At 29.5% G+C, this 26,581-nt stretch overlaps 1 protein-coding gene across 1 annotated transcript in view; it reads left to right on the top strand.

Moving 5' to 3' along the window:
* Nucleotides 1-26,375, top strand: part of LOC142324848 (copine-8-like) — a 55,684-nt gene extending 29,309 nt beyond the window's left edge. The window contains exons 4-8 of the mRNA XM_075365893.1: nt 5,876-6,094; nt 7,241-7,376; nt 8,952-9,182; nt 15,892-16,076; nt 24,322-26,375. Coding sequence (XP_075222008.1) covers nt 5,876-6,094; nt 7,241-7,376; nt 8,952-9,182; nt 15,892-16,076; nt 24,322-24,654 — 1,104 coding nt within the window. The 3' untranslated portion in view covers nt 24,655-26,375. The remainder of the gene's footprint in view (nt 1-5,875; nt 6,095-7,240; nt 7,377-8,951; nt 9,183-15,891; nt 16,077-24,321) is intronic.
* The last annotated feature ends 206 nt before the right edge of the window (nt 26,376-26,581 follow it).

Raw genomic sequence — 26,581 nt, 5'->3', positions numbered from 1 at the left:
GACTGAAAGAGAAAAATAGAACCAGAATGACAAATTATTTAAATTTATATTGAAATCAAATAAAATAAAATAATAAAATAAAAAAACATAATTTCATAATGGAGAAATAAAAAAAAAATACATAAGATAATATATGATAAGACAAGAAGTACTATCAATGTATACCTTGTTAGCTTTCACTTCAACAGTCAACAATTTTATATATGTAGATTTTTTAATGTTAAGTAGAATATTAATTTATTTTGTTGTATGCTATTCATTAAAATAATATGTTAAATTGTTATTAGAATGGATTATTTTTGTATTTCAATTTGGTAATTTAAAATATGTATTGTGTTTCACCCATTCATCTATTTCTTGATTAGATTACTATTTATTGTTTGGACGTTAAAATGATTGGGGACTTTGTTACAAAATATATTGGAGTAATATGAAAATTGACGTTTGCAAACAGTTAATTTTGAAAAGAATGTGGTACAAGTATTTGTTCTTGCTGATATTGTATGATGTATTATTAAATTCAAAATCATTTATACATTTTTTTATGTGTAGTATTACTTTCTTGACATATATTTGTCTCAAATTAGGTACTTAAAATTCTTCAAATAAGCATTTACTGGAATATAACCTTGGTCTACCAAGAGCTGCTCTAATTAAATATTTCTGGAGCATAAATATTTTATTAAGATGGATGTCATATGTTCCTTCCCATATCTTGATTCCATATTGAAAAAGTGAATGAGCATATGCAAAATATATAATTCTTATTATTTCAAGATCTTTAATTTTGTTTATTTTGTAAAAAGTATGAATAGTGTATTTAGTCTTGATGTTAAATACTGTACATGGACATTCCACTTCATATGATCGTCCAATATTATTATTATAATTATTAATATTATTATTATTATTTTATTGACTTGACTTTGTCTATTAACTAACAATGGCAGTTACTGTTTATTGATTTACTATTCTTTACTGAACATGTGTGTAGTTTTAGTTGAAATTCACGTCTCGCCCGAGAAAGTCAAAGCTGTGTCATCAGTGAAAGATACTATGTTACTATTAGGAAGGTTCAGTTTTAAAGATTGTTGGTGTATATTAGAAAAGTATTGGTGAGATAACAGTACCTTGTTTGTGGTAGTCTAAAGTTTGAAGACTTTTTGTTATCACTGATATTATTTAAAGTTAGAATTTGAATTCTACCAAGGTAGTTTTCAAACAGTTCTTTTACTGATCTTCATATATCACAGTTATTTACTTTATGTATTAAAATTTTATGAGGAATTGTGTCAAATGCCTTAGCTAAATTGAGGAATATTGATATAGTTTTATTATCTATATTAAAATTGTCATTAATTATTCTAGTTACATGTAAAACCACATCTTTTATTGATTTTCCAGATTGAAAACTGTACTGATTTTTATGAATAGAATTATTTTTATTAAGAAACTTCATTATTTGATGTTTTAATATTTTTTCAATTGTTTTGGAAAAGTTACTTAAGACTTATAGGTCTGTAATTTGCCGGGTTGTTTTTATCTCCCAATTTATGTATTGTGATTATTTGGCTATTTTAAGTGTAGTAGGGAAATATCCTTTAATAAAACATCTATTTATTATGTGTTCATGTGGTTTTACTGTGTGGTTACTTATTTCTTTTAAGCAAGAAGCATTAATAAAGCTATTGATTCCAGGTGACAAGTTATGTTTTTAAATTTTTTATTACATTTAATATTTCAGTAATATTTGCTGGGTTAAGAAACAGGCTATTACTTGAGGATGGGGTTAATAAAAGAGGAAGATTTAAGTTATTTGTATTTTTTAGTATCGCATTTCCATAATTTTCTCCTACATTTGTAAAGTATTTATTTAATTTATTAGGTTCAGTTTTCGGTTGTGTAATTTCTTTTTTCATATCTAACATTTCATTAATACATTCCCACATTTTTTTAATATATTTTTTTTTTTTGTTGAAACTTAAAAAAATAACCAATTTTTGCATTCTTTCTTATATTTTTTAATGTGTTCCTATATTTCTTATAATAATCTTTTAGTTTTGTATTAAAAGTTTGTTTTAATAATTTATGGTGCATTTTATCTCTTTCTTTCATAGCAGCTACCATCCTCAGAGTGATCCATTGTTTTAGTGGTTTATTTTTATGTGATATTTTAATAATCTGTTTTTGTTTATTTAAGTAGTCAGTAAGTGTATTTATAAAATTTGTTACTGACTGTATCTATGGTATCAATGTTATTATTGCATACGTTGTTCCAGTTTCCTTGAAAGAAAATATGGTCGATACAGCTGGTCAACTGCATACCATCATCGTTTTGTAATTGTGTAGGTTTGCTTATGTATAATTTAAAACCATATAGTTGCATAATACTAAGAAATTCATTTATCAGGTTATTATTATCAAGAATATTTAAATTCGTGTCCCCTATTAAAATTATGTTATCATCTGTCTTTATTTTCTGTAGATAAGCATCTGAGCTATTCAGGCAAGAATGTATGTTCTGGGAAGGCAATAATCGATAAATGTCAATCAGTTATGGTTCCATTTTCAATTTTAAAATTAATACCAACTGAATTTGCATTTTCTAACTCTACTTTCATTATCCCGTGTTTAATATTTTTATCTATAAATAAACATTCACTCTGTGAATTTATTATTTTGAATGACTACATTATAACCTTCTAAACTGAAATTAAATTCAGTGTCATCACCAATCCAAGTTTTGGTCAATATAGTAATTTGAAACTTAACTTTATTAGTACTAAAGTAAAAAATAAATTTTATCATCATCAAAATCTTTTCTTATATTCATATGAATTATGTTTAGGTCATATTTATAGGTAAAATATAATTGAGGATTAAAATGAAAAAAAAACATTTACTTCTATTGTTTAATAGCAATCATATACTATCAAATCATCTAATTTATTATTGAAAGGCATAATAGGATAAGTGGTTAAACAAGTTAAAATTAATAGAAAGTCATAAGAAATGAAAAAAAAAAAAAACAGTAGTAATAATAACACAATAAAAATAATAAGAAATTTCTAAAATTACCCAATTCCTGTCGGGCTAAAATTAATACCTGTCATCTGAATAATCAATAAAATACAACATTAAATTTTCTGTTACCCATTAAAAAATTAACTCCTACACAATTATAGTGAAACACATATATTCATAATGAAATGTATCAGAATCAATGTACTGACATTCTGATTTGTGAACACGTTACTTATTTTCTAATCAAGCGATATCATCCTGTTTAGTGAGTTTGACAGTTCTTGATTCAGGTTTTTCCTTTATAAACAGTTATCCTTCTTTTACCCAAACATATGTAAGCATGTTTTATTTTTTAAGTTCCCTGGCTCTACTTACCTGTTCAGTTGCATGAGATGTTCATTGATATAAATAGTTCCTTGAGGAAGCCGTGCATCCAAATCAGTAGATTTCACTTTTCTTTTGCAGCAGCCAACCATTTCATCTTTGTATATATGTGGACAAATTTGCATATTTATCCACAGATAGGCTTAATTTTACCTTTGCTTGTAGGTATGCTATGGTCTATCAATACTTCATCGCTGCTGAAGGGTATATTTATCGCCTTGGCCACGTTCTCTAAAACTTTATTGATGTCTTCGTTGTGTGTTTCCGGAACTCCATTAATTTCTAAGTTGTCGATTCGTGAGTAGTGTTGTAATTCATTTAAATCATTCTGGTATTTCATGTTTTCAATTCTTAGAGATGATCATTCCTTTTTTAATGTTTCATTTTCAGTTCTAAATTGATCCAGGGAAGTCTTAATATTCTCAGCTATTCTACTCAGATGAGTTATTTTTTCATTAAATCTGGTGTTGATAAGTTTGATTATATTTTCATTTAGTGAATTCACAATGTCTTCTAGATTTTTTACTTTGTCTCCAACTTTTGACCTGGAACCTTTCACGCATACATCACATTTCCAGGTATTCTTACGTGATCTCAGCTTATGAAAGTTTTCAAGAGATCCAAGTCTTCATGTCAGATGGAGGTATGATTGGCAAACACAGGATTCTATGATTTCTTTAATGTTTGTAAATATTTTTATTACACACATTACATGAGTCTTCTATAGTGATTAAAGTGAGATTATATAATCTCATGTAATTAAAGTTTTTCGTAATATACACTGAATTTATTAACAGGGACCATTTTATTAACAGGATAGCCATGACAGGGACCCGCACAGTTACACATAAAGTGTTATCATCTGTCTGCTTTAGTGTCTTTATAAGAACTGATTTAATTTATTATTTATAGTTGTACGTGTTGTTCTAAATGTATTTGTGTGAACTATTGTTTCAAACTATTTTCAGTTCTATTTACAATTAGAACTGATACTTAAGTTCAAGTTAAGTTAACTGATATTTAAGTTAAGTTGTTGGCAAGTTAGCTATTGGAAATCTGTTTATTCTTTAAGTGGCTGTATTAAGTTCGTTGTATTTTTTTTTGTTTTGTTATGCTGATGAGGAAGCTAATCAATTCAATTATAGTACTATTGTGCAGATGATCTCATCGTTATATACTTGTGTGAATAGTGACTTAATATCACATATTCTGCAAACACTAAATTGCTAGTAGTTCTATGTTCTGATTAAATTCTTTTAAATGTCATTGTAAATTGATGGTGTAGATTGTGAGTATATGTTTTTGTATTCTATAATCAGTTAATGCAAACAAACTGTCTTCAATTTTTGGAAGTGTTTGATGACAATGAAATTAGTAAAAGAAAATTACAAAGTAGGAGATTAGAAGTTCAAGAATGTCTGCATGAATGTCTATAATGTGTTTTTTCTGATCTATTTTTACTGCCTTTTATTTTGTAATGATTAGCAAGTATAAAATAGAAATTTTACAATACATTAGCAGAGTGATAATTTTTCATTTTTCTTATTTTACGAACTGTATATATTGAAGAATAGTTATATTTAATAGTATCATTATTATAATTTATGAATCAAGCAGCTCCACTGTACTTCTTTGCTACAACATGTAGTTAAGCATGCTGCCACCACTTATCACACTTAAAAATTTCTTTTGGATCTTTAGTTACAATTCTATTTATAGTTGGAACTTTGTACTGAATGACAGCTATTTTTACTACTCATTAATTTTGTGGCACTACAGAGAAGATATAGATTAGATTTTAATAAAAGTAAAATTATTACCATATCAAAGAAAATAGGAAATAAATCTAAAAATTAAAGTAGAAGAACATAGTATTCCAGAAGTTGGAGGATATTGTTTTTTATGTAGCAAAATTATAAAGGATGGTTTGTTTAAGGACAGAAGACAAAAACAGTTGAAACAGGTGATATCATAAGCCATGTGTGTTTTCATAAAAAAATTAAAAAAAGTATACCTATGATAAGTACAGATTTATAAATTATGAAGATATCTATAATTTTTAATTTAATGGAGCATAGCAGTTACATGTCATCAGAAAACAGGGACTTTAATTATTCCATGTTTTCTTTTGATTCATCTACAAATTCTTCTGAATTGAGATGGAAATTTTTGTGGAATTTTATAAAAAAAAATTAACAACTGTCATCCAAAGTAATTAACGTAATTGTAGAAGGAACTGCCTAAAATGTAATAGAAGGTAATGATTTGAATGTATAAAACAGATAATTGAAGATGTTGAAAATATAAATATTTTTAGATTAAAAGATTAGTACTACATAAAGGTATAAGTCAAATGAGAGATGAAAAAGATGGTAGGATCATTTACAGTTTGTGTAAATGATGTGAATGATTAATAAATAGGTATATATTTTTAAATATGTTAAGAAAGTCATTTTTTATTTTACAGGTAAAAAAATGGACATCATATCCAGAATGGAGACCATTTAAAATAGCAGTTAGATCGTTATGTAATGGTGATAATGATAGAAAGTTAAAAATAATGTGTTATGATTGGAATTTTAGTGGTCATCATAGTTTTATTGGGGAATTTTACACAACGCTTAATACTCTTAGAGAAGGTCCTGGAGAGTTTAATTGTTACTCTTGCATCAATCCTCAGAAACAGGTTTCCCATAAAATTTTTAAAATTAAATATATTTTCTTGAAATAATTAATGATTGTATGAACGTTTTTGTTATTTCTGCATGCTAAATTCATATATTGTTTTGTTCAGTCAAACTGAATATGATGAGAAATTCAAATTGCAAAGAGTTGTTCTCTTTTGTATAAGGCATTAATTTTTATTAAAAAGATTTTATCTGAGCCAGCTGATTAAATTGTAACAGCTTTAATGGTTGAGTTTTGTACTTTAATTGTTTTTTGTAAAATTAATATTTACTGTTACTTATTCACTGTGTAACAGTGATGAGTGCTACAGTCTATCTACATATAAGTGACCTCTGATTTCATGAATTTTGATTAATATTTTATTCTTTAATATCATATCTGTCCATTACTATTGGCTGCAAATTAAAGGTTTGGAAAAATTAGGTTTTTAATTAACCACCAGTTGCTGACACTAGATGGGAAACATCATATACTTAAATTTATGAATTACAACCAGTTATAATTTTTGTACCAGAAGAATGATTACGTCAAGTTATTGATTAAGTAAGATTAATGAATTTTCAGTGGCAGCCGTTGTTTGTTGTTAATAGGATGTTTTATTAAAGATTATGTTGAACTAGAATAATGGTAGAAGATGTCTTCATATTAGATTACATACATAAAAAACCATGTTATGACAGTGCAGTTATGATTTTAAACAGAATTTTAGTGATCGCTGTCAAAGGAATCTTGAAGTGATATTTTGCTTTTTTAATTAGATAGAATGTGTAAAATACATTTTTTTGTTGATTAATTGATTTAAGTTTATTTATATTGTATTTATTTTGATCATTTGATATGATGTCTTAGCTAGGTGGTTGACTCCATTGATACAGATGTATTTTAAACAAAGAAAAAAAATTATGTACTGATATTAAATGAAAGTAAGTAAACCCAGTAAGATATACTTAAATACTGGAAATGTCATTGTATGCACACGTATTTCAAATTAACTTAGAATTCAAAGAAATAAATAGACTATTGTGCACTTCCTGACAGTTTTAGCACTTATAAAATCATCAGGTAATTTGTAATTAATCATCTAGATATGATCCCAATCAGTTATATTAGATTATTGTAGTTATTTCTCTTGTTTTGTTTACAGGATAGTGAGGGCAGTTCATATGAAAATTCTGGTATTGTAAGATTAGATTATTATGAATTGCAACCAGTATATTCGTTCCTTGAGTACATTAAAGGTGGAACTAAACTACATTGCACTATTGCTATTGATTTCACTGGTAATCTTTTTGCCACGTGTTTATTTAGATTTATACTAATTTATGTTGGTTGTCCAGAAAATAAAACTGTTTTGTTTTACTACATTTGAAATATATATATATATTGTTTGGCTTTTAATTATGAAAGATTTTTTAAATATTTTTCTACATGCTATAATTTATTCTTGAACAGATAGCATGCCCTAATTAATCTATTGTATCATTATAGAAATCTGCCCTGTTAGTTTTGCCAGTCATTGAGCAATATCTGGTTTTTTGTCCCATCAGTACTTATGAATTAATTGCTGCTTAAAAATTCTTTTAGTCTGGTAAACAGCTAAAAACAATTGGGATCAGAACAAGGCTGTATAGACCATGCTTGAATACTCCTTAGAACATTTTTGAAACAGTGTTTTGAATTGTTATATCTATGTGTAGAAATTCATTATTATGAAAAAAAACTGTTGCTTGACAATAGCCTTGTTATTTGTTTTGTGTTGAACGTAAGGAGTTGGTTAAGTATTTCATATTAAACTGTAAATTATTATGTTTGGCATGAACTAAGCTAATAAGAGGCCTTTCTAGTTACATACGACATTTTTTCTTAGTTTCTAGCAGTAATCAAGACATGTATCTGGTCCATTTCATTTAAAATCTCATGAAGAGGATCTGATTTGATTGAAATCAGATATATAATATAATAAATATATAATATATTTTTTATGTATTTATATATGTTTTGGTAAATTTGTATAATTTAGTGATTACGGTTATGCATAATTACTGATTAATTTGATTTATCAGATAATCTTTTGCCTCAGTTTCATGCACAACTGAGGCAAAGGGGCTTTTCCTTCATTGGCTTTGCTGCTGCTGATTTCAGTTTTGCTTTCCATTTTCTAAATTTGCATTTATTTTTCTCTAAGTGTGGGGTTACATTTGAATATCATATAATATGTTTAAAAAGTGTATTTACCAGCTTAGCAATATAACAATCTATATGATTGAAACTTAGTGTCACGTAACAAAATTTCAAAGTAATTAAAATAAAAAATAATTTGGCAGATAATTTTTTTTTTAACTTACATGGTCAGGATATGCTTTAGCAATCAATAAAAAGTAAGAAAAAGAAAATTTAAAACAATTTTTTCAGATAGCTTGTGTTTCATTTTGAACAGAGAATAGAATTTCCACCCTCCTGTTAACAAAATGTTTTTATAATCTGTTAATTGACTATGCATTATAAAAATTTATTTAGTGCAAGGTAAAGCATATATAATAATAATTATAAACAACTTTCACAGAATTTCTCTTGAAACTTTCAAATGAAGGTTCATTCGTTCCCCCATCTTGCAGAGACAGTATTTTGTGATTTACTTGTTTTGGATGAATTTTAATGAAAGTTTCCAGAAACAAGAATTAAAGTAAAAGTAAAGTCTATTTTCATATGAAATAACTTTGGAATTTTGACGTAGGTTTCCTTTCCAGTTAGTAACTATGTTCTTGTAATCACAGGAACTCCAGGTAGTTTATCTTGTATGGAGTAAATGAAAATTTGTAACAGGTTATAGTCATGTATGTTTTTATGTATTACAGGTTCTAATGGTAATCCACAGTCACCAGATTCTTTACATTATGTGTCACCAGGCAGTTTTAATAGTTATGAGCAAGCTATTTTAGAAGTAGGCAGTATTATTGAAGACTATGATTCTGATAAACTATTTCCTGTATTGGGTTTTGGAGCTAGGGTACCACCAGATGGTAAAGTATCTCATGAATTTTACGTAAATTTGAATCTGACTAATCCATTCTGCGAAGGAGTCAAAGGTATTAAAGTAGTTCTACTATGTTACTGGTATGATTTAATTGTTATTGTTATGTGCTGTTTAATAAGCAAAAATTAACCTATTAATATAAGAAAAGTCAAGATGTTGAATTCTCCATTTGTATTAAATTTATTAATGTGGATTTTGTTGCAAATTTTTCAATATATTTGAGGAAAAAATGGACTAATATGTAAGTGATGATGCTGTATTACTCTAATTATATGACTGTTATAAAAAGTCAGAGAAGGCAAAAATTCTTCCCAATATTTATTTAGCTTCCACACTCTCGGCATATACATGAATCCAATTACCTGGATAGGTGAATGTTATTAATTTACAATACATTAAATCAAAGAATATGATTTTAAAATTTAAAATATCAAATGAAAAATAAATAAGAAACCAGGGAAAGAGAAAACTCAGTTAAATATTTTTATTATTTATAAACTTAGCAAAACTGTAAAATGAATTTTTACATAAAATTGAGAGCAATTCTTCTTAAATGCTTCTGTTTGATTCTCTGATTTCAAGGTGTCAGGTTATCAATTGTCTGTTTAATTGATAAATAAAAAGGTGAATTTTCATTAACAATAGTATTATGAATAGGATATCATTAATTTATATGGCGAGCTTTGTATTGCCTTTTTTAATTGGTTGTAATAACATTTATAAATCATGCGTAAAAAAACAAGTAGAATATAATAAATAAGTTGGAAAAGATAAAGTTCTATTGTATTCAGAAATATATCTGTAAGAATCCTTAATCAGAGTTCATCGTAACTCAATATATTTTTCTGTAAAGGATAACATTTTTCGATTTTTTGAGAATTATCCCAGAAAACACCATAAGGTATAAGGAATGAATGTAAATAAATTAGCTTTAATGTAATATCTTCAACTTCTTTAACAATATTGTAAAATAATCTATGTTTATATAATATGCAGCACTTTCAGAGTATTGTTTCATCTCCAAATTCAATCCATGTAAAGTTATATACATACATATTATAGCAGTGCTGCAAGTACTTTTTTTATATTATATTCCTTATACCATATATAACAACACTATGTAGTTGCTCATTACAGTTATAACCTCTACAGTGTTAAAGTAATTTTTGCTTCTTTAGTACGTATGAGAAGTGACAAAAAGTTGTGCAAGTAATTCATAAAAATTTTATTTTCATTTATTGTGTTCCAGTAAATTTAAATCCTCAGAGTACTTTACCGCAGGTAGAATAAACATTTTTTTCATTTGTTCAGAGAGCATTGTATGTTTTCATCTGGTAGGTCCTTCAAAAGCTTTGTCTTCTCATGTTTAATGTTATTGACATCCCTAAAATGTGTTCACTCTGTAAAACTACTTTTATTTTAGGGAATAAAATAAAGTCACATGGGACTAAATCAGGCAAATAGGGGCTGGTCAACATGTTATTTTTTATGGTAAGTTGCTTACTCAAGAGCAACTTGTGCAAGGATCTTTGTGTAGAATCTGATTTTTTGCTCACAATGCAGGTCACACTTGTCACAATACTTATGTCAATATTTCACAATAAGAGTGTAAAATATGTGTGAGTTGCTGGAATAAATTTATGATGTTGCACACCATGAAAATATTAAAAACAAACAATGATTATGGTCTTGATTTTTATATTTTATTTTTTTCATTTTGTTGCAATTTTTTTTGGCTAACAAAATAAATCGCTCTACAATATTAATTAACATAATTTTGTAGCTACCAGCAGAAGAAAATCTTGAATGCTGGCAATGAGTCATAGTCAGAAATATTTTTATAAATCAAAGTAATCAAGTTGCACCATTATCTCAACAAAAAATAGTATAAAACACAAAAAGAGTAAGATAAATATTACATAAGTTTCAAAAATTCTCACTCAAAGAATATGTTTGTTCTGCTCCAATTGTTCATAATTTTTAGTATTCTACTTTCATTAATCTCATCAAATAATTTTTCTTGAAGGGCATTGATTAATTTTGACTTAGATAGTCTGACTGCCTACAACAAGTGGCAAGTTTAGAATAGTTGGCCTCATATCTAGGTCACATTTGTGAATCTATGGTTTGTTTCCTGTTATTATCCTATTGAGAAAATTTGTACTCTCTGCGTCTGAGAGTGATTTTTGTGATAATCAACAATTATTGTTTTTGTAATATACGAGGTGCGACAATAAAGTAATGAGACTGATGTGAAAAAATGTTGCTTACCCTTTTAGTCATGTTTAGTGTTGTCTCCTTCAAAGTAGTTCCCCACTGACTGCACACACTTATTCCAGCGCTTCTGCCATTGATGGTAACATTTCTGGAACTCATCTTCTGTAATATCCTCCCAAGACCATCATCACAGCTCTTTGGACATCTTGTGTTGTTTGAAAATGGTGTCCCTTGACTGCCATTTTGACTCTTGAAAAATAGAAAAAAGTCGCATGGAGCGATATCTGGTGAATAAGGTGGCTGTGGTAGTACTGAAATTTGTTTTAAGGTTAAAAATTGCTGTACTGACAGAGCAGTATGGGATGGCGCATTATCGTGATGCAGAATCCAATTATCAGCAATGTTGGCACGGACACGAAGAACTCGTATACGAAGTCTTTCTAAAATTTCTTTGTAGAAATATTGGTTAACTGTTTGTCCAGGAGGCACCCACTCTTTATGAACAATTTCCTTGGAATCAAAGAAGCACACATGCATGCATTTCACTTTTGACTTCGACATGCAAGCTTTTTTTGGTCTGGGTGATCCGTTTGAGCACCGTTGCGAACTTTGGCGTTTTGTCTCTGGATCGTATTGAAAAAACCAACCTTCATCGTCAGTGATAACACGGCTCAACAAATCTGGATTGATTTCCGTTTGCTCTAACAGATCGACTGCCACATTTTTCCGTGTTTCTCGCTGTTGTGTGAGATTTTTGGGGACCATTTTTGCACAAATCTTTCTCATACCAAGATCTTCAGTTAATATTAGACGAACCGTTTCTCGATCGATGTTGAGTTCTTCTGCAATCATTTTCACAGATAATCTTCGATCAGATCGTACGATTTCACGCACCCTGGTCAAGTTGACATCTGTCCGTGAGGGTGATGTTCGTCCACTGTGGTCTTCATCTTCAACATTCCTTCTGCCTTCACTAAAAATTTTATGACACCGAAAAACTTGAGCTCTTGGCATAACCTCCTCCAAAAGCCTTCTGAAGCTTACCATAAGTTATCGTCGCGTTTTCACCTGATTTAACGCAAAAAGAAATGGCATACCATTGCTCAATATTTTGCGGTTTCATTTCTGTGACGAGAGACACAAACACTTGTTCACTTATTACAGCGCAACTCACGACTGAGCAGTTGCATCAATGTGCTGCTTGGACTAGAAGTAGCTTATAGACCAAGGTCAAAAATGGTGTGCCTACGGAAGCTGCAGGGTTGCCACATCTTGCAAAGAAAAATCAGTCTCATTACTTTATTGTTGTACCTCATATAATTAACATTTTTTATTTTTGCTTATAGCTGTGATCAAATTGTAGCTTGCATCAGAGAGCTTGATCAAATCATTTTCTAAAATTGTTAGTGCATCACAATCGCTGTTTGGAAGCTCATTCATTCTACTGGCAATGTAATGACATCACAAGATTTTAAAAGTTTTGAATGTTTTCATCACTATGAGGCACATGGGTGCCTTCTCATGTGTCATCAGTGACACTTTCTTCCCCCTGCCCACATTGTTCAACCATTTAAACACTTCATAGCAGAAGTCTGCTTTGAAGTTATATACTTCATGGCCGACTCTATGTCTATTTGCAATATTTCTGAATCTATTGCCTGTTCCTAAGGAATTCATGTTGTTTCTCTTCTCTTCTCTCAAAAGATAATGCTCTATTTCATTGGTGAGAAAAAAACTATTACAATTAAAAATAAAACAGATTGCATATTGAACTACTAATGAAGGAATTGTATTGAAGGTTGATAAGGGTTCTGTTACACATCTACCATTGTTGACATCTACATGATGTAATTAAAAGGTTCTGCTGAGCTTTATAAATGATGAGTAAATGGTGGAGTTTTCAGATACACAGTTTCATAAAGCCTGATCTTTTGCAGCAAATGTTTTTTCATCACATAGATGACAGAAATTCTTTATTAAATACTTACTAATTATTCGATTTTCTGGAGTGTATTTGTGATGTAAAGTCCATAGTAGTAATAAAAAAATTGTCATCACTTAGATTGGTCCTCACTTGCCTTGTTCCTTGGGCTGTGGAGAGTGAAAACCTTTACTATGATGATTGACTGCCTCTGGATTTCAAGTTTTAGTCTAGACAGTATACTTTCACTAGATTTTATATTCCCAAGAGAGTCTGAATCATTATTGGCATAGACTTGTGTATCCTATGTTAAATCAGTGTGAAACTCCTTTTGGGATATAAACTAGAAACATGGTGTTATTTTATACAGTCATCCTCTTAAGGGTGGTTTAAAAGAAAATCTTAAAATTTTTTCACAAAATATTGTACTTGGCATCTATGGTGAATTTCATTTTCTGTCCAAGATTTTAAAAATATCTATGGGAATTAGAGAAATCATTCTTATTCTTATTTTAGATTGCTTGCTGAATAATTGAGCACAGGTACTAAATTCCTCCTTTTTTGTTCATTTCATTTTCTCCTTTCTCTATTTAAAATTAGATGGTTAGAATTCATCTAATTAATAATATTCTGAATTGCTATTGTAGAATTTTCATTTCCTTTTAAATAATTGTATTAGAAATTGATACAGCTGGATTGTCTGCCAAGGGGGTTAGAATGAATGGCTCAAGATTTTGTAGTAGACTATTAATAAACAATAAGAAAAGCAAGAGACCAAGAACATTTCCATTAGGCATACTCCGTATTTTAAATCTTGAAGTAAGAACCTTAATTTTAAATGTGTGTTCTTGACATAAATTGAAATTTCTACTACATGTTTACAGTTTGTAAGGTATAACTTTAACCAATTATAAGCAGCTCCTCTGATACCATAGCTGTTAATTTTTTTATCGGTAAAAAATGTGAAACTAAATCAAATGTTTTACAGAAATCACAACAAAAAAAAAATTGAAAAAGAAATGTTTTTTTTATCTATACAATTTAAAATATTTTCCGGAAATTGGGAAATAGCTGTATAAGTAGAAATTTTTTTCTTGAAACCTCAAAAGTTTATTACCATTTTATGCATTTCAAGAATTGATAAAGTACATTTTTATCATTTCTTTCAAATCCTTTAGAAAATACTGGTAATAATGAAATTGGCCAATAATTTTGTAAGTTAATTTGAGGAATAACAACAAAAGTCTTAAGGCAGCTGAGAAATACTACATTGTTGATAGATTCATTAATTAAATTTGTAAAGTCCTAACAATAATATCTATAACTTCTTTTAGAATACTGAAAAATAGTTCTTTAAATACTGTATGTTTTTTTCTTGGTATTATTCTACTTTCATTTTTTTTAAATCACATTTTAGAATTTATTAGTGAATACTTTAAAATTTTATAGATTTTCATTTGCTTCAAAATTCCATTTCCAATTCAACCATTTTCTGTTTTCTTCGCAAAATTCCCTAGGTCTGTAAGCATAGTAATCAATTTCTTGATGTATTTCAATTTGGACTTGTAATAACTACTGAAGTTATCTTGCTTTCAGGATCTAATCCCTTGAAAATTGAAAACTGAAAATTAATCAGTTCATTAATTATTGAAGTTTGCCCTGTTGGCCTTTTACGATGAGGCTTAATAAACAATCCTCTTCTGGTTGATTTTGAGGAAATGTTGTACAGTAGATTACTGAAGAAAATATTCAGTCATATTTTAATATTCATCTCAAAAGGGATATGATATGATGGTTTTGAAAAATGAATTTGTAACTCTCCTGAACCTCTTGGGATGAAGGTGTAAGAGAACCCCTTTTCTATCTACTATTATCTAAGGGAAATATTCTTGCCTAGTTTAAAGTTTCCAACTCTTTTGTTTTTATCAATCCTTTTCAACTATTTAACTCTGTTTTGGTCTTTAATTAAAATAATTATTTAATTGTTAATAACATCCTAACTGATTCCTGTGTTTCACATTTCTACATGTAAATCCAGTTATATCTTGCCAAATTCCAGAAAAAGATTGGGGGAAAATGAGCATATAAAAATAGAAGATTTTATTGAATACATCTCTTGGCAACATTAAGGTTTCATTTTCTTGTGTCAGAATTAACTGAATGATTGGTGGATTAAAAATAGCATTCAAAGTAATATACCTTATTTCATTTACTCAAGTTGTTATGGGGGCATTTACATCATCAGACCCACTGAAGACCAATTAAAAAAATTAACAGAATAAAGTTTCATTAAATTTTTAATTTCAGTGAGCTGAATTTCTTTTATTTAAAACCACCAATTCATCTGATAAGCTTAAAATCTTGTGTTTAGAATTATGATCTGAAAAGTATGTGATTTCATTGTAACAGTGCCATATTTATACCTTAAAGTATGAATAGTAGCCTATTTCTAATGTGACTATACTCATGCGAGTTGCAAGATACAGTTTTTAATATAGGTAACATTCAAGTTATAGTAACAATGTTTCTGAATGCCGCTCTGTTAAAGTTGCAGTACTGATGGAAGTAGCAACTGAAATTTTTTATGATGATATTTTTTAAATGTTTTTTTATGTGTTTTTAGGTGTGTTGGATGCTTATCATAAATGTATAAGACAAGTGCAGTTATATGGCCCTACGTTTTTTGCACCAGTTATTAAACATGTCGCAAATTTTGCTACATCATACAAAAATAAAGATGGATCAGATTATTTTATCCTTCTTATTTTAACTGATGGTGTTATTGATGATATGAAGCAGACCAGCCAGGTATACATTTATCATCTCTCATTAGGTTTTTATGAAAACCTGTATTTTTTTGAATTTATGAAATTAGATTGTGTTCTAGTAGGGTGTTCTCTGATGAATAGTTTGTTGCCATAAATATCATTTTTCCATGGGTTGGTCTAGTGGTAAACTTGTTTCAAATCACTTGTTTGATAGCTTATTTTCGAAGTCAAAAGTTCTGTGGTTCAAATCCTAGTAAAGGTTGGTTAATTTTTTTCAGATTTGAATGTTAGACCATGGATACTGGTATACTTTGGGGATTGAGGTTTAATCTAACCACATATCACAGAAATGGTCAGCTCACATCTCAGAATTATTAGGAATGAGTCTATACAAAACTACACCTCATTTACATGTCACACATATCATCCTCATCTCATTGGTCTGGGAGTGGGAAGGTTTGCTTATTGTTCACCAGTTGAACAGGTTGCAACATACACATTAGGAAATAAAATAAAAAAGTATATCAGTTCATTAAGAATGATGTAAATATTGTTAATACTGGGTAATTAAAAATCATGTAACTTATAAAAATCATGTCAACATAAAAAGGATTGTTGAGTAATGACCAAATATTTGTTGATCGGAAAATTTTGTAAATACAGAATGTTGGTAACAATTACAATAGTAATAATTTTATTCACTGTTTTACTTATAAGTTAAAAGTAAAATTCATCAACATATGTATAAATAAAAAATAAATAAATTTTAATATAAATAATTATACAGCAAAATAATGACTACTTGTTTGTCTGAAGTCAAACAAATACTCTTTGTGTAAAGGACATAAACATAAAATTGATTGAAATCATAATTTTATATGTAGTGATTTACAGTGCTTGGATTATATTTTGTTTAGCTGTAATACAAGGGCAGTATAATAAGTAATGCAAATGATGCAAAGATGTCAGCCCTATCAGTAGTATTCTTTATTGGCTCTTTTCTTTCATTTTTGAAGAATCAGTTCTTAAATATTACTTCAGTATTTTTCTTAGTTTGTGTTTGACAGTTCGCTGAAAGACACTCTCGTTGATTTTTGTAAAATTTTAAGGAAAAGGAATTATATGCAGTCGTTAAATTCTATCTTTTGAAAGGAAAGTAGGCCACCTAAATAAAAAGCAAGAAGTTAGGTATACTTCTTACACTGTCATATAAAAACTATTTTCATATGGCCTGCAGAGTTTAAATGTGATCAAATGAGCTGTATACCTTAACAATACAATGTGTCCCAGATGAGTTGACATTCATTGTCAACTCATAATTTCTTTCATAGAAATTACCACAAAAATTGCTAAAATCTCTTTGATAGACAGTAGATTTAAAGTCAAGAAATAGGTGAATGGCAGCTCCTCAACTGAATTTGTGCACATTATCCTATATAAATATTTGGGTATGAAGAAAGTTTGCATGTGATGGATGTCGTTTATGCTCACATTTGAATAAAAAATTGTTTGAGTAGATGTTTCATCTCTGAGTTTAAAACTTTATAAGGAAACCCTAAATGAATTTTTTTGTTGATTCATAACCATTAGTAAAACTTGTTCATTATTACATACCTGAGGAAAGAACATCCTGTATACCAAGAGCTGAACTGACACTGAAGAAGATGAAGTCAATGTCTTTTGTTAGAAAGATCATGGTTGCTGAATTTTTGGATTGCGATGAGGTTAATTTTCATTGATTATTTTACTAAAAGAGGAATAATCAGTGGTGAATATTGCATCACTTTATTACTTCCTTGAGTGGTGAAATAAAGAAAACAGATTACTGTTGACCGAGAAAAAAGTAGTGCTTCATGAAGATAATGAATTGGTTCAAGATTCCAATTTTCTGAGTACAAACATAACTCATGATAATTTTCCACTCAGCCTAGTCATATGTACATTTCAGTATAGAGTTGAACTCATATAAAAACCTAAAAGAGTTAAATTTAATCATATTATTTTATGAATCTCAAGCCAAAATCTTTACTTGAATTTTCCTTCATTAAAAAATAAACCATTTCTAAAAAACCAAGTTTTGCAGTATTAAAAGTATCAAACTGCATTTTTTCAACTGGACAAAAAGGTAGAATGAATGGACAGTAATGTTGTTTCATCTGTGTGTAATGTAGGCTATGAATTCACATACTAGTAATCTTATGTAAGAACTGAAAAGAATCCCGTATTCTCTATCCTTAATTATAGTTTTTTCTGCATTAGCTCGTTATTATTTCTTTCATAATTGTATAATTTGCCTTTTGTTTACCTAATAAATTTAAAAAAAGTTAAAGGCTTATTTCTTACTTCATATCAAGACAGTTTTTTAAAGAATGAGTTTATTAGAAACTTGTCGAACTTCTTTGATGATTTACTCATTGTTAATGTGACTTAGTGTTTATTTTCGAGAGTACTGATAAGCAATCTTATGAAAAGTATCATCCACTTTGATATATGATTTTTTTTAAAGTGAAAGCAACACTAACTTTCACGTAGCAGAATATATTTACAAAAAAAGAATATGACCTGGCAATAGATCATTTTTTCTAATGCATTTGAAAATGTTGGTGCGAGGCTAATGGGCGTATAAATATCTAGTTACACACCGTGTTTCCACTTTTGTTGATAATTATAGTTTTTGAGTTACAACTCTGATAAATTATAAACACTCACTTGTTTATTAGGCAGTTCCTGTGAAGTGTGAAGTAAGTAGATCTGTTTTTCAAACAGCCCCAACTTGTGTTTGTTGTTAATTACAACAATCAGAGTAAATAACACAAGAATTATTCATTACCTCATAATTAATAATTATTATTTGTATAATTATACTGCAATGTAACAATTCCATGCTTTCTTATATGTAACCTACACATACAGTTAGATGCGTAGATCTTACAGATATGCCTATTAGTTATATAATGTTAATGCTACAAAGTTATATTCTACGTAATGTATTATATATGTATTATATAAAAACTTTCTTGCTTTATTATATATATATATTTTATACAGTAGATGCCGCTTATTAGAATCACTGGGTAGTTGAATCATCCAGATTATTGAGTCATTTTTCTAAAACCCAAACCAAAATATAGGAAGTCTATAAATTTCTTCCTGTAATGGAATCAAGAATCTACATTTATTGAATTAACATTTTAATGTGTTATGTTTATTTGTTATAATACAAATGGATTATTTATGTTTATTGCACTGCATTATGTTGTTTGTGCTTTTCTGTTGTACCCATATTCAATGTTTAAGTTGATTACTCTAAGAAAATGGGTCATATTGTAACTTGGTCTTGCTGCTAGCTGGCTAAAGATAAACAGAGCAGTACCAACCCACCAGGTTGGTCTAGTGGTGAATGCGTCTTCGCAAATCAGCCGAGCTTGAAGTCAAGAGTTCTAATGTTGAAATCGTAGTAAAGGCAGTTACTTTTATACGGATTTGAATACTAGATCGTGGATACCAGTGTTCTTTGGTGGTTGGGTTTCAATTAACCACACATTTCAGGAATGATTAACTGAGACTGTACAAAACTACACTTCATTTACACTCATACATATCATTCTCATTGATTCTCTGAAGTAATACTTGATGGTGATTCCTGGAGGCTAAACAGGAAAAAAACAGAGTGGCGCCAGACTTCTGTCAGTAATAGACGGCAAACTAAATATGCGTACATGCAGTGCAGTACACTTCAGGCCATTTGTCTTCCAGTGCATTTCATGTTTCTACTCTGTGTATACGGTTCGATCCGTATCTTTGTTTAAATCTTTTAGTTTTCTTTTTACATGTGCTTTAACTATTGTTAATGTTTAGTGTTACATAATATTGTTTCACTGTGGTCATTTAATTTCCAAGTCATGTCATATAATCAAAGTTTTAAATTTATGTGATAATTAAAAATTTTTTTAAAAATATGAAAACTTCCTAAATGTAGTCAGCAAGAAGCTGCAAGGACATTGGACTTTATTATATTAGCTGCAAGACTTCACTTTCTTATATCATTAAAAGCCGCAAAAAATTGGAAGTTGGAATCATCCTAAATGATACCATGAACAGAGATAGGAAACGTGCTGGTAAGAATGAAAATGTTGAATCTGCTTTATTAAAGTGGTTCACTGAGGCAAGAACATTAAATGCGCCCATCAGTTATGGAATCTTAATGGTAGAATCAAAACAATTTTCAGAAAAATTTGGTGATCATGATTTCAAACCAACAGATGATTGGCTCTCTCCTTGGAAAAGAGAAACAATATTCTTTACAAGAAATCATTGGGTGAAAAATTAGATGCTGATCAACCTGCTGCAGATGGCTAGAGTAAGAACTACATTCCTTAAATTTTAAAAAACTTCAAAACTGATGATATTTACAATTGCAATGAACTAGGGTTGTATTTCAGAGCACTTCCTGATTTTTATTACATTTAAAAAAAAATTGATGACAGGTGCTAAAAAGGAAAAAGATAGCATAACAGTTCTCCTCACTTGCAACATGAGGGATAGAAAAGAACTTACTCCTAGTTGTAGGTAAATAAAAAAATCCTAGATGTTTCTGTGGTATTTCTTTGCTTATAAACTACAATTCAAATAAAAATGCATGGATGTCGTCTTATTTGTTTTCTGAGTTTTTGATTAAGTGGAATGAAAAATTAATCAGTCAGAAAAGAAAAATAGCTTTAATTTTAGACAATTGTACAGTTCATATATCAGTGAGTTATAATTTAAAAAACATAGAATTATTTTTTTACTATCAAATAGATAGAATCATTGTAATAAGGATAAAATCAAAACCTAAACCGACAACGATTGTTAACGTCTATATGCCTACAAGCGCCCATGATGATGATGAGGTAGAGTGTGTATACGAAGAGATTGCTGAAGCAATTAAACACGTAAAAGGAGATGAAAATTTAATAATAGTTGGAGATTGGAATGCAAGCATTGGAAAAGGCAAGGAAGGAAATATAGTGGGTGAATACGGGCTGGGCAAAAGGAATGAAAGAGGGGACCGACTTATAGAGTTTTGCACGAAGTATAATTTAGTAATTGCCAACACCCAATTTAAAAATCATAATAGAAGAATATACACCAGGCGATACTGCAAGGTATCAGATAGATTATATCATGGTTAAGCAAAGATTTAGAAATCAACTCGTTGACTGCAAAACTTACCCTGGAGCAGACATTGATAGCGACCATAATTTGGTGATAATGAAATGTAGATTGGGGTTTAAAAACCTGAAGAAAAGGTGTCAGATGAATCGGTGGAATTTAGAGAAGCTTGAGGAAGAGGAGGTAAAGAAGATTTTTGAGGAGGACATCGTAAGAGGTCTGAGTAAAAAAGATAAGGTAGTAAATGTAGAAGAAGAATGGGAGAATGTTAAAAAGGAAATTCTTAAATCAGCAGAAGCAAACTTAGGCGGAACAAAGAGAACTGGTAGAAAACCTTGGGTTTCAGACGATATATTGCAGCTGATGGATGAACGTAGAAAATATAAGAATGCTAGTGATGAAGAAAGTAAAAGGAACTATCGGCAATTAAGAAATGCTATAAACAGGAAGTACAAACTGGCGAAAGAAGAGTGGATTAAAGAAAAGTGTTCAGAAGTGGAAAGAGAAATGAACATTGGTAAAATAGACGGAGCATACAGGAAAGTTAAGGAAAATTTTGGGGTACATAAATTAAAATCTAATAATGTGTTAAACAAAGATGGTACACCAATATATAATACGAAAGGTAAAGTCGATAGATGGGTGGAATATATTGAAAGAAGTGGAAGAGTTATACGGAGGAAATGAATTAGAAAATGGTGTTATAGAGGAAGAAGAGGAAGTTGAGGAGGATGAAATGGGAGAAACAATACTGAGATCTGAATTTAAGAGAGCATTAAAAGATTTAAATGGCAGAAAGGCTCCTGGAATAGACGGAATACCTGTAGAATTACTGCACAGTGCAGGTGAGGAAGCGATTAATAGATTATATAAACTGGTGTGTAATATTTATGAAAAAGGGTAATTTCCGTCAGACTTCAAAAAAAGTGTTATAGTAATGATACCAAAGAAAGCAGGCGCAGATAATGTGAAGAATACAGAACAATTAGTTTAACTAGTCATGCATCAAAAATCTTATCTAGAATTCTATACAGAAGAATTGAGAGGAGACTGGAGGAAGTGTTAGGAGATGACAAATTTGGTTTCAGGAAAAGTATAGGGACAAGGGAAGCAATTTTAGGCCTCAGATTAATAGTAGAAGGAAGATTAAAGAAAAACAGACCAACATACTTGGCGTTTATAGACCTAGAAAAGTCATTCGATAACGTAGACTGGAATAAAATGTTCAGCATTTTAAAAAAATTAGGGTTCAAATACAGAGATAGAAGAACAATTGCTAACATGTACAGGAATCAAACAGCAACAGTAACAATTGAAGAACATAAGAAAGAAGTCGTAATAAGAAAGGGAGTCCGACAAGGATGTTCCCTATCTCTGTTACTTTTTAATCTTTACATGGAACTAGCAGTTAATGATGTTAAAGAACAATTTAGATTCGGAGTAACAGTACAAGGTGAAAAGATAAAGATGCTACGATTTGCTGATGATATAGTAATTCTAGCCGAGAGTAAAAAGGATTTAGAAGAAACAATGAACGGCATAGATGAAGTCCTACGCAAGAACTATCGCATGAAAATAAACAAGAACAAAACAAAAGTAATGAAATGTAGTAGAAATAACAAAGATGAACCACTGAATGTGAAAATAGGAGGAGAAAAAATGATGGAGGTAGAAGAATTTTGTTATTTGGGAGGTAGAATTACTAAAGATGGACGAAGCAGGAGCGATATAAAATGCCGAATAGCACAAGCTAAACGAGCCTTCAGTAAGAAATATAATTTGTTTACATCAAAAATTAATTTAAATGTCAGGAAAAGATTTTTGAAAGTGTATGTTTGGGGTGTCGCTTTATATGGAAGTGAAACTTGGACAATCGGAGTATCTGAGAAGAAAAGATTAGAAGCTTTTGAAATGTGGTGCTATAGGAGAATGTTAAAAATCAGATGGGTGGATAAAGTGACAAATGAAGAGGTATTGCGGCAAATAGATGAAGAAAGAAGCATTTGTTAAAATGTAGTTAAAAGAAGAGATAGACTTATAGGCCACATACTAAGGCATCCTGGAATTGTCGCTTTAATATTGGAAGGACAGGTAGAAGGGAAAAATTGTGTGGGCAGGCCACGTTTGGAATATGTAAAACAAATTGTTAGGGATGTAGGATGTAGAGGGTATACTGAAATGAAACGACTAGCACTAGATAGAAAATCTTGGAGAGCTGCATCAAACCAGTCAAATGACTGAAGACAAAAAAAAAAACTATCAAATACAGTGGCTTTAATACAGTCCTCAGATCAGTGGATTGTAAAAATCCTGAAAGTTTTATATAGAAAAAATATGAGGAGATTGATAATTCAAGTAATAGATAAAGCCAGATGTGAGAAAACTGTGAATGGTATAGTGAAAAAAATTTCACTTCTAGATGGTACTTATATGTTACTCAAAGCTTGGAACAAATTAAAAATTGAAACCAAAACTACTTTAAAAAAGCTGGTTTTATTGAATCTGATGACTTTGTGCCGATAAGTTCAATAGAAGATTTTGATGATGAAATTAATCAGTGGATCTCTACTGACAAGGACATTCCTGTTTGTGCTGCTGTTACTGATGATGAAATTATGTCAGAAATTATGAATGAAGGACTGGAAGGAGATGAAATTGAAGAAACAGAGGAATTTTGGCTACAAGCACCATTGTTAAAAGAAATAACCAATGCACTATCAGTTCTATGGAAAAGTTTGGAATTATGTGGAGGAAGACCAGAACAGTTCGATGATTTTTATAAAGTGGAAAATGATGTCGGAACACTAAAAAAAAAAATTTACTTTAAAAAAAGATAAGCAGTTACTTTTTTATAAATTGGCATTTTACAGTATTTCCCATTTTTTAGTGTTTGGTATTTTAGTATTTTTTTTTTACATATTTTATAAATGAAATTTAAATATTTTTGTGTTTTTCCATTTGCCAGCTCTTACTTTCTTCATTTACTTCCCGTATGTAATGTACTGATTGTGTTATGCTGTGAAAATTAATTACTCTTGAATTTCATCGTAATTATTGATAATAATAAAAATTGATATTTTCTAGATTACAGCTGTTATATACATTATTAATTTATATAATTTTTGTTACAGGCAATTATTGATGCTTCTGTCCTACCATTATCTATTATAATTATTGGTATTGGAAATGCAGATTTTTCAGCTATGGAAATTTTAGATGGAGATACTGTAGCACTTTCATCTGGAAATAGACAAGTTGCACGTGATATTGTACAGTTTGTCCCGTTTAATAAGTTTCAGACAGGAGCTGATTCATATATTGCTAGACAAAGACTTGCTAAAGAGGTGTTAGCTGAAATCCCAACACAGTTTATCGGTTATATGAAAGCTAACAATATTACACCACGACCTCCTGTACAAAATGAAGTTGTGCTACCTGTTGATCCTGAGCATTTGAATATCTAAGATAATTATTAAAGAGATGATCTCTTCAGTTTTAATAAGTATATTAATTTATGATTATATGAATCACATAATCTTGATTCTGACAATTTTTATACTTTGACATGTTAAATGTAATTTGATGTGGCTTCTGTTTGTTTTTTCATGTAAACATGTAAATGATAGATTCTTGCCATACACAACCAAACGACTGATTCAACAGGCTTTGAATTTTTCCTTTTAAGTGTTTAGTATTGTTTACACAACACACTATTTACTGTTTGTTTGATAATACCCAAAAGGTAAAAGTCTAAAGGGATGAAATCCAATAGTCATACTGGCCTTGCTTTCCCACCTCCCATTAACTCATCCCTTTCTATCTAGTGCTACAGGAATGTTTTAGCAAAAAACTCACAAAAACTTTGTCAGTGTCAAAAAGTACTATCTTGTAAAATAGATTATCAAATTTCCACCTACAATTTGGAGCACTGTATATAATAACAACACATCTAATTACTTACATTTCATAGCATCTTCCTAAAAGAAAATCAGGCTTGCTATTCCATAATTTTAGAGAGCTTATACCATGTGTTACTTTGAAGCTGCTGTATTCAAGTTCATTAAAGCCATGAACTTATTGATTAGCCCATATTCTATAATTATGTTGATGATCATCATCAGATATGTAAAACTTGACATAATCATATTTAAAATTATTTTTAGTTATCTATTTCATTGAGCATATCCACAGGAAAATAATATTGTGTGAGTCAAATGACTGGATGGAGTGTGCATAATAACGTAAAATTGTAATCTTTAAAACTAAGAGATTTTCTGAACTTTGAATTTCCTTATGGCAGTTTATTTAAGGCTTAGTTGAGTCTAATGGCTGCACTGACTTGTTTGGACTTCTTATATAGCTAAGGACTCCTTATGTAGAAAAGAAGTTCTCCAATTTAGCTGTAATTGATCCATCAAAAACAGATGCCTAAGTAGAATGTTTTGTAAATAACAAACTGCCAGTTTCCCAATGGGAAATATATATATATATATATATATATATATATATATATTTACTTATTATATTTACGTATTAATAAACTTCATGGAAAGTAATTATAAAAGCATGTAATGGAAGGGATGATTGAGTTCACTCACTCACACACTATGTGAGTTCAGGATTATATGAAAATAATGTTGAACTCAGTTTTTATATTAGTAATTTTATTTTTTAAATTGTAAGTGAAATAATACTTTCAGCATGCCGAGGAACTGCACCCAAAAACTTTTATTGAACTAGTTTTCAGAAATCATTTTATTAGTTTCAGCCATTGGCAATTTCTTTACACCCTTTGATTTCCAGAATGCTACTGACTGAAATATTTCAGGTGTGTTGAAACTGTCAGGTTGTTAGGGAAGCATTTTGCTGTCGTACCTGTGATCTTTTTATTTCGTTTATATTATTTATAGTTTATGAAACCATATTTCATAGAATCTCTATTGTATAACTACCTACAAAAATATATCAAACTGTTTATTCAATGAATGTAAAATTTACTATAGTTTCATGTGTGTTTTTTTTTATTTTTTAAGTTCATTAAGCAGATCAGAGATACATATAGTGTAAGTTTTTTATTTATTATAAACCTTTTTGTGTGTTTAGTAATTTGTTACTGACACAATTTTGTAAATATGTAAACTACATTGTCAGAAATTTGTTAAGTATATCAATACCTAAATATGAATATTGTTTATTTATTTATTAACCTAAGAAAAAACCATAATGTCAGAATTTAATCTTCATAATATATTTAATCCATAATTTTTTTTTGATATTAGTATATAGTACTCATAATCTTAAATTTTTTTTCTTGGAGATTGTATTTCTTACAAAAAAGCACAATGTCCATATTTGTTTATGACCTTAAACCCAGTATATAAATTAATCAGG

Source organism: Lycorma delicatula, chromosome 5 (assembly GCF_047948215.1).
Source record: "Lycorma delicatula isolate Av1 chromosome 5, ASM4794821v1, whole genome shotgun sequence".
NCBI lineage: Eukaryota > Metazoa > Arthropoda > Insecta > Hemiptera > Fulgoridae > Lycorma > Lycorma delicatula.
Note: the sequence above shows the minus strand (reverse complement) of the source record. Positions and strands in the feature narration are given on the sequence as shown.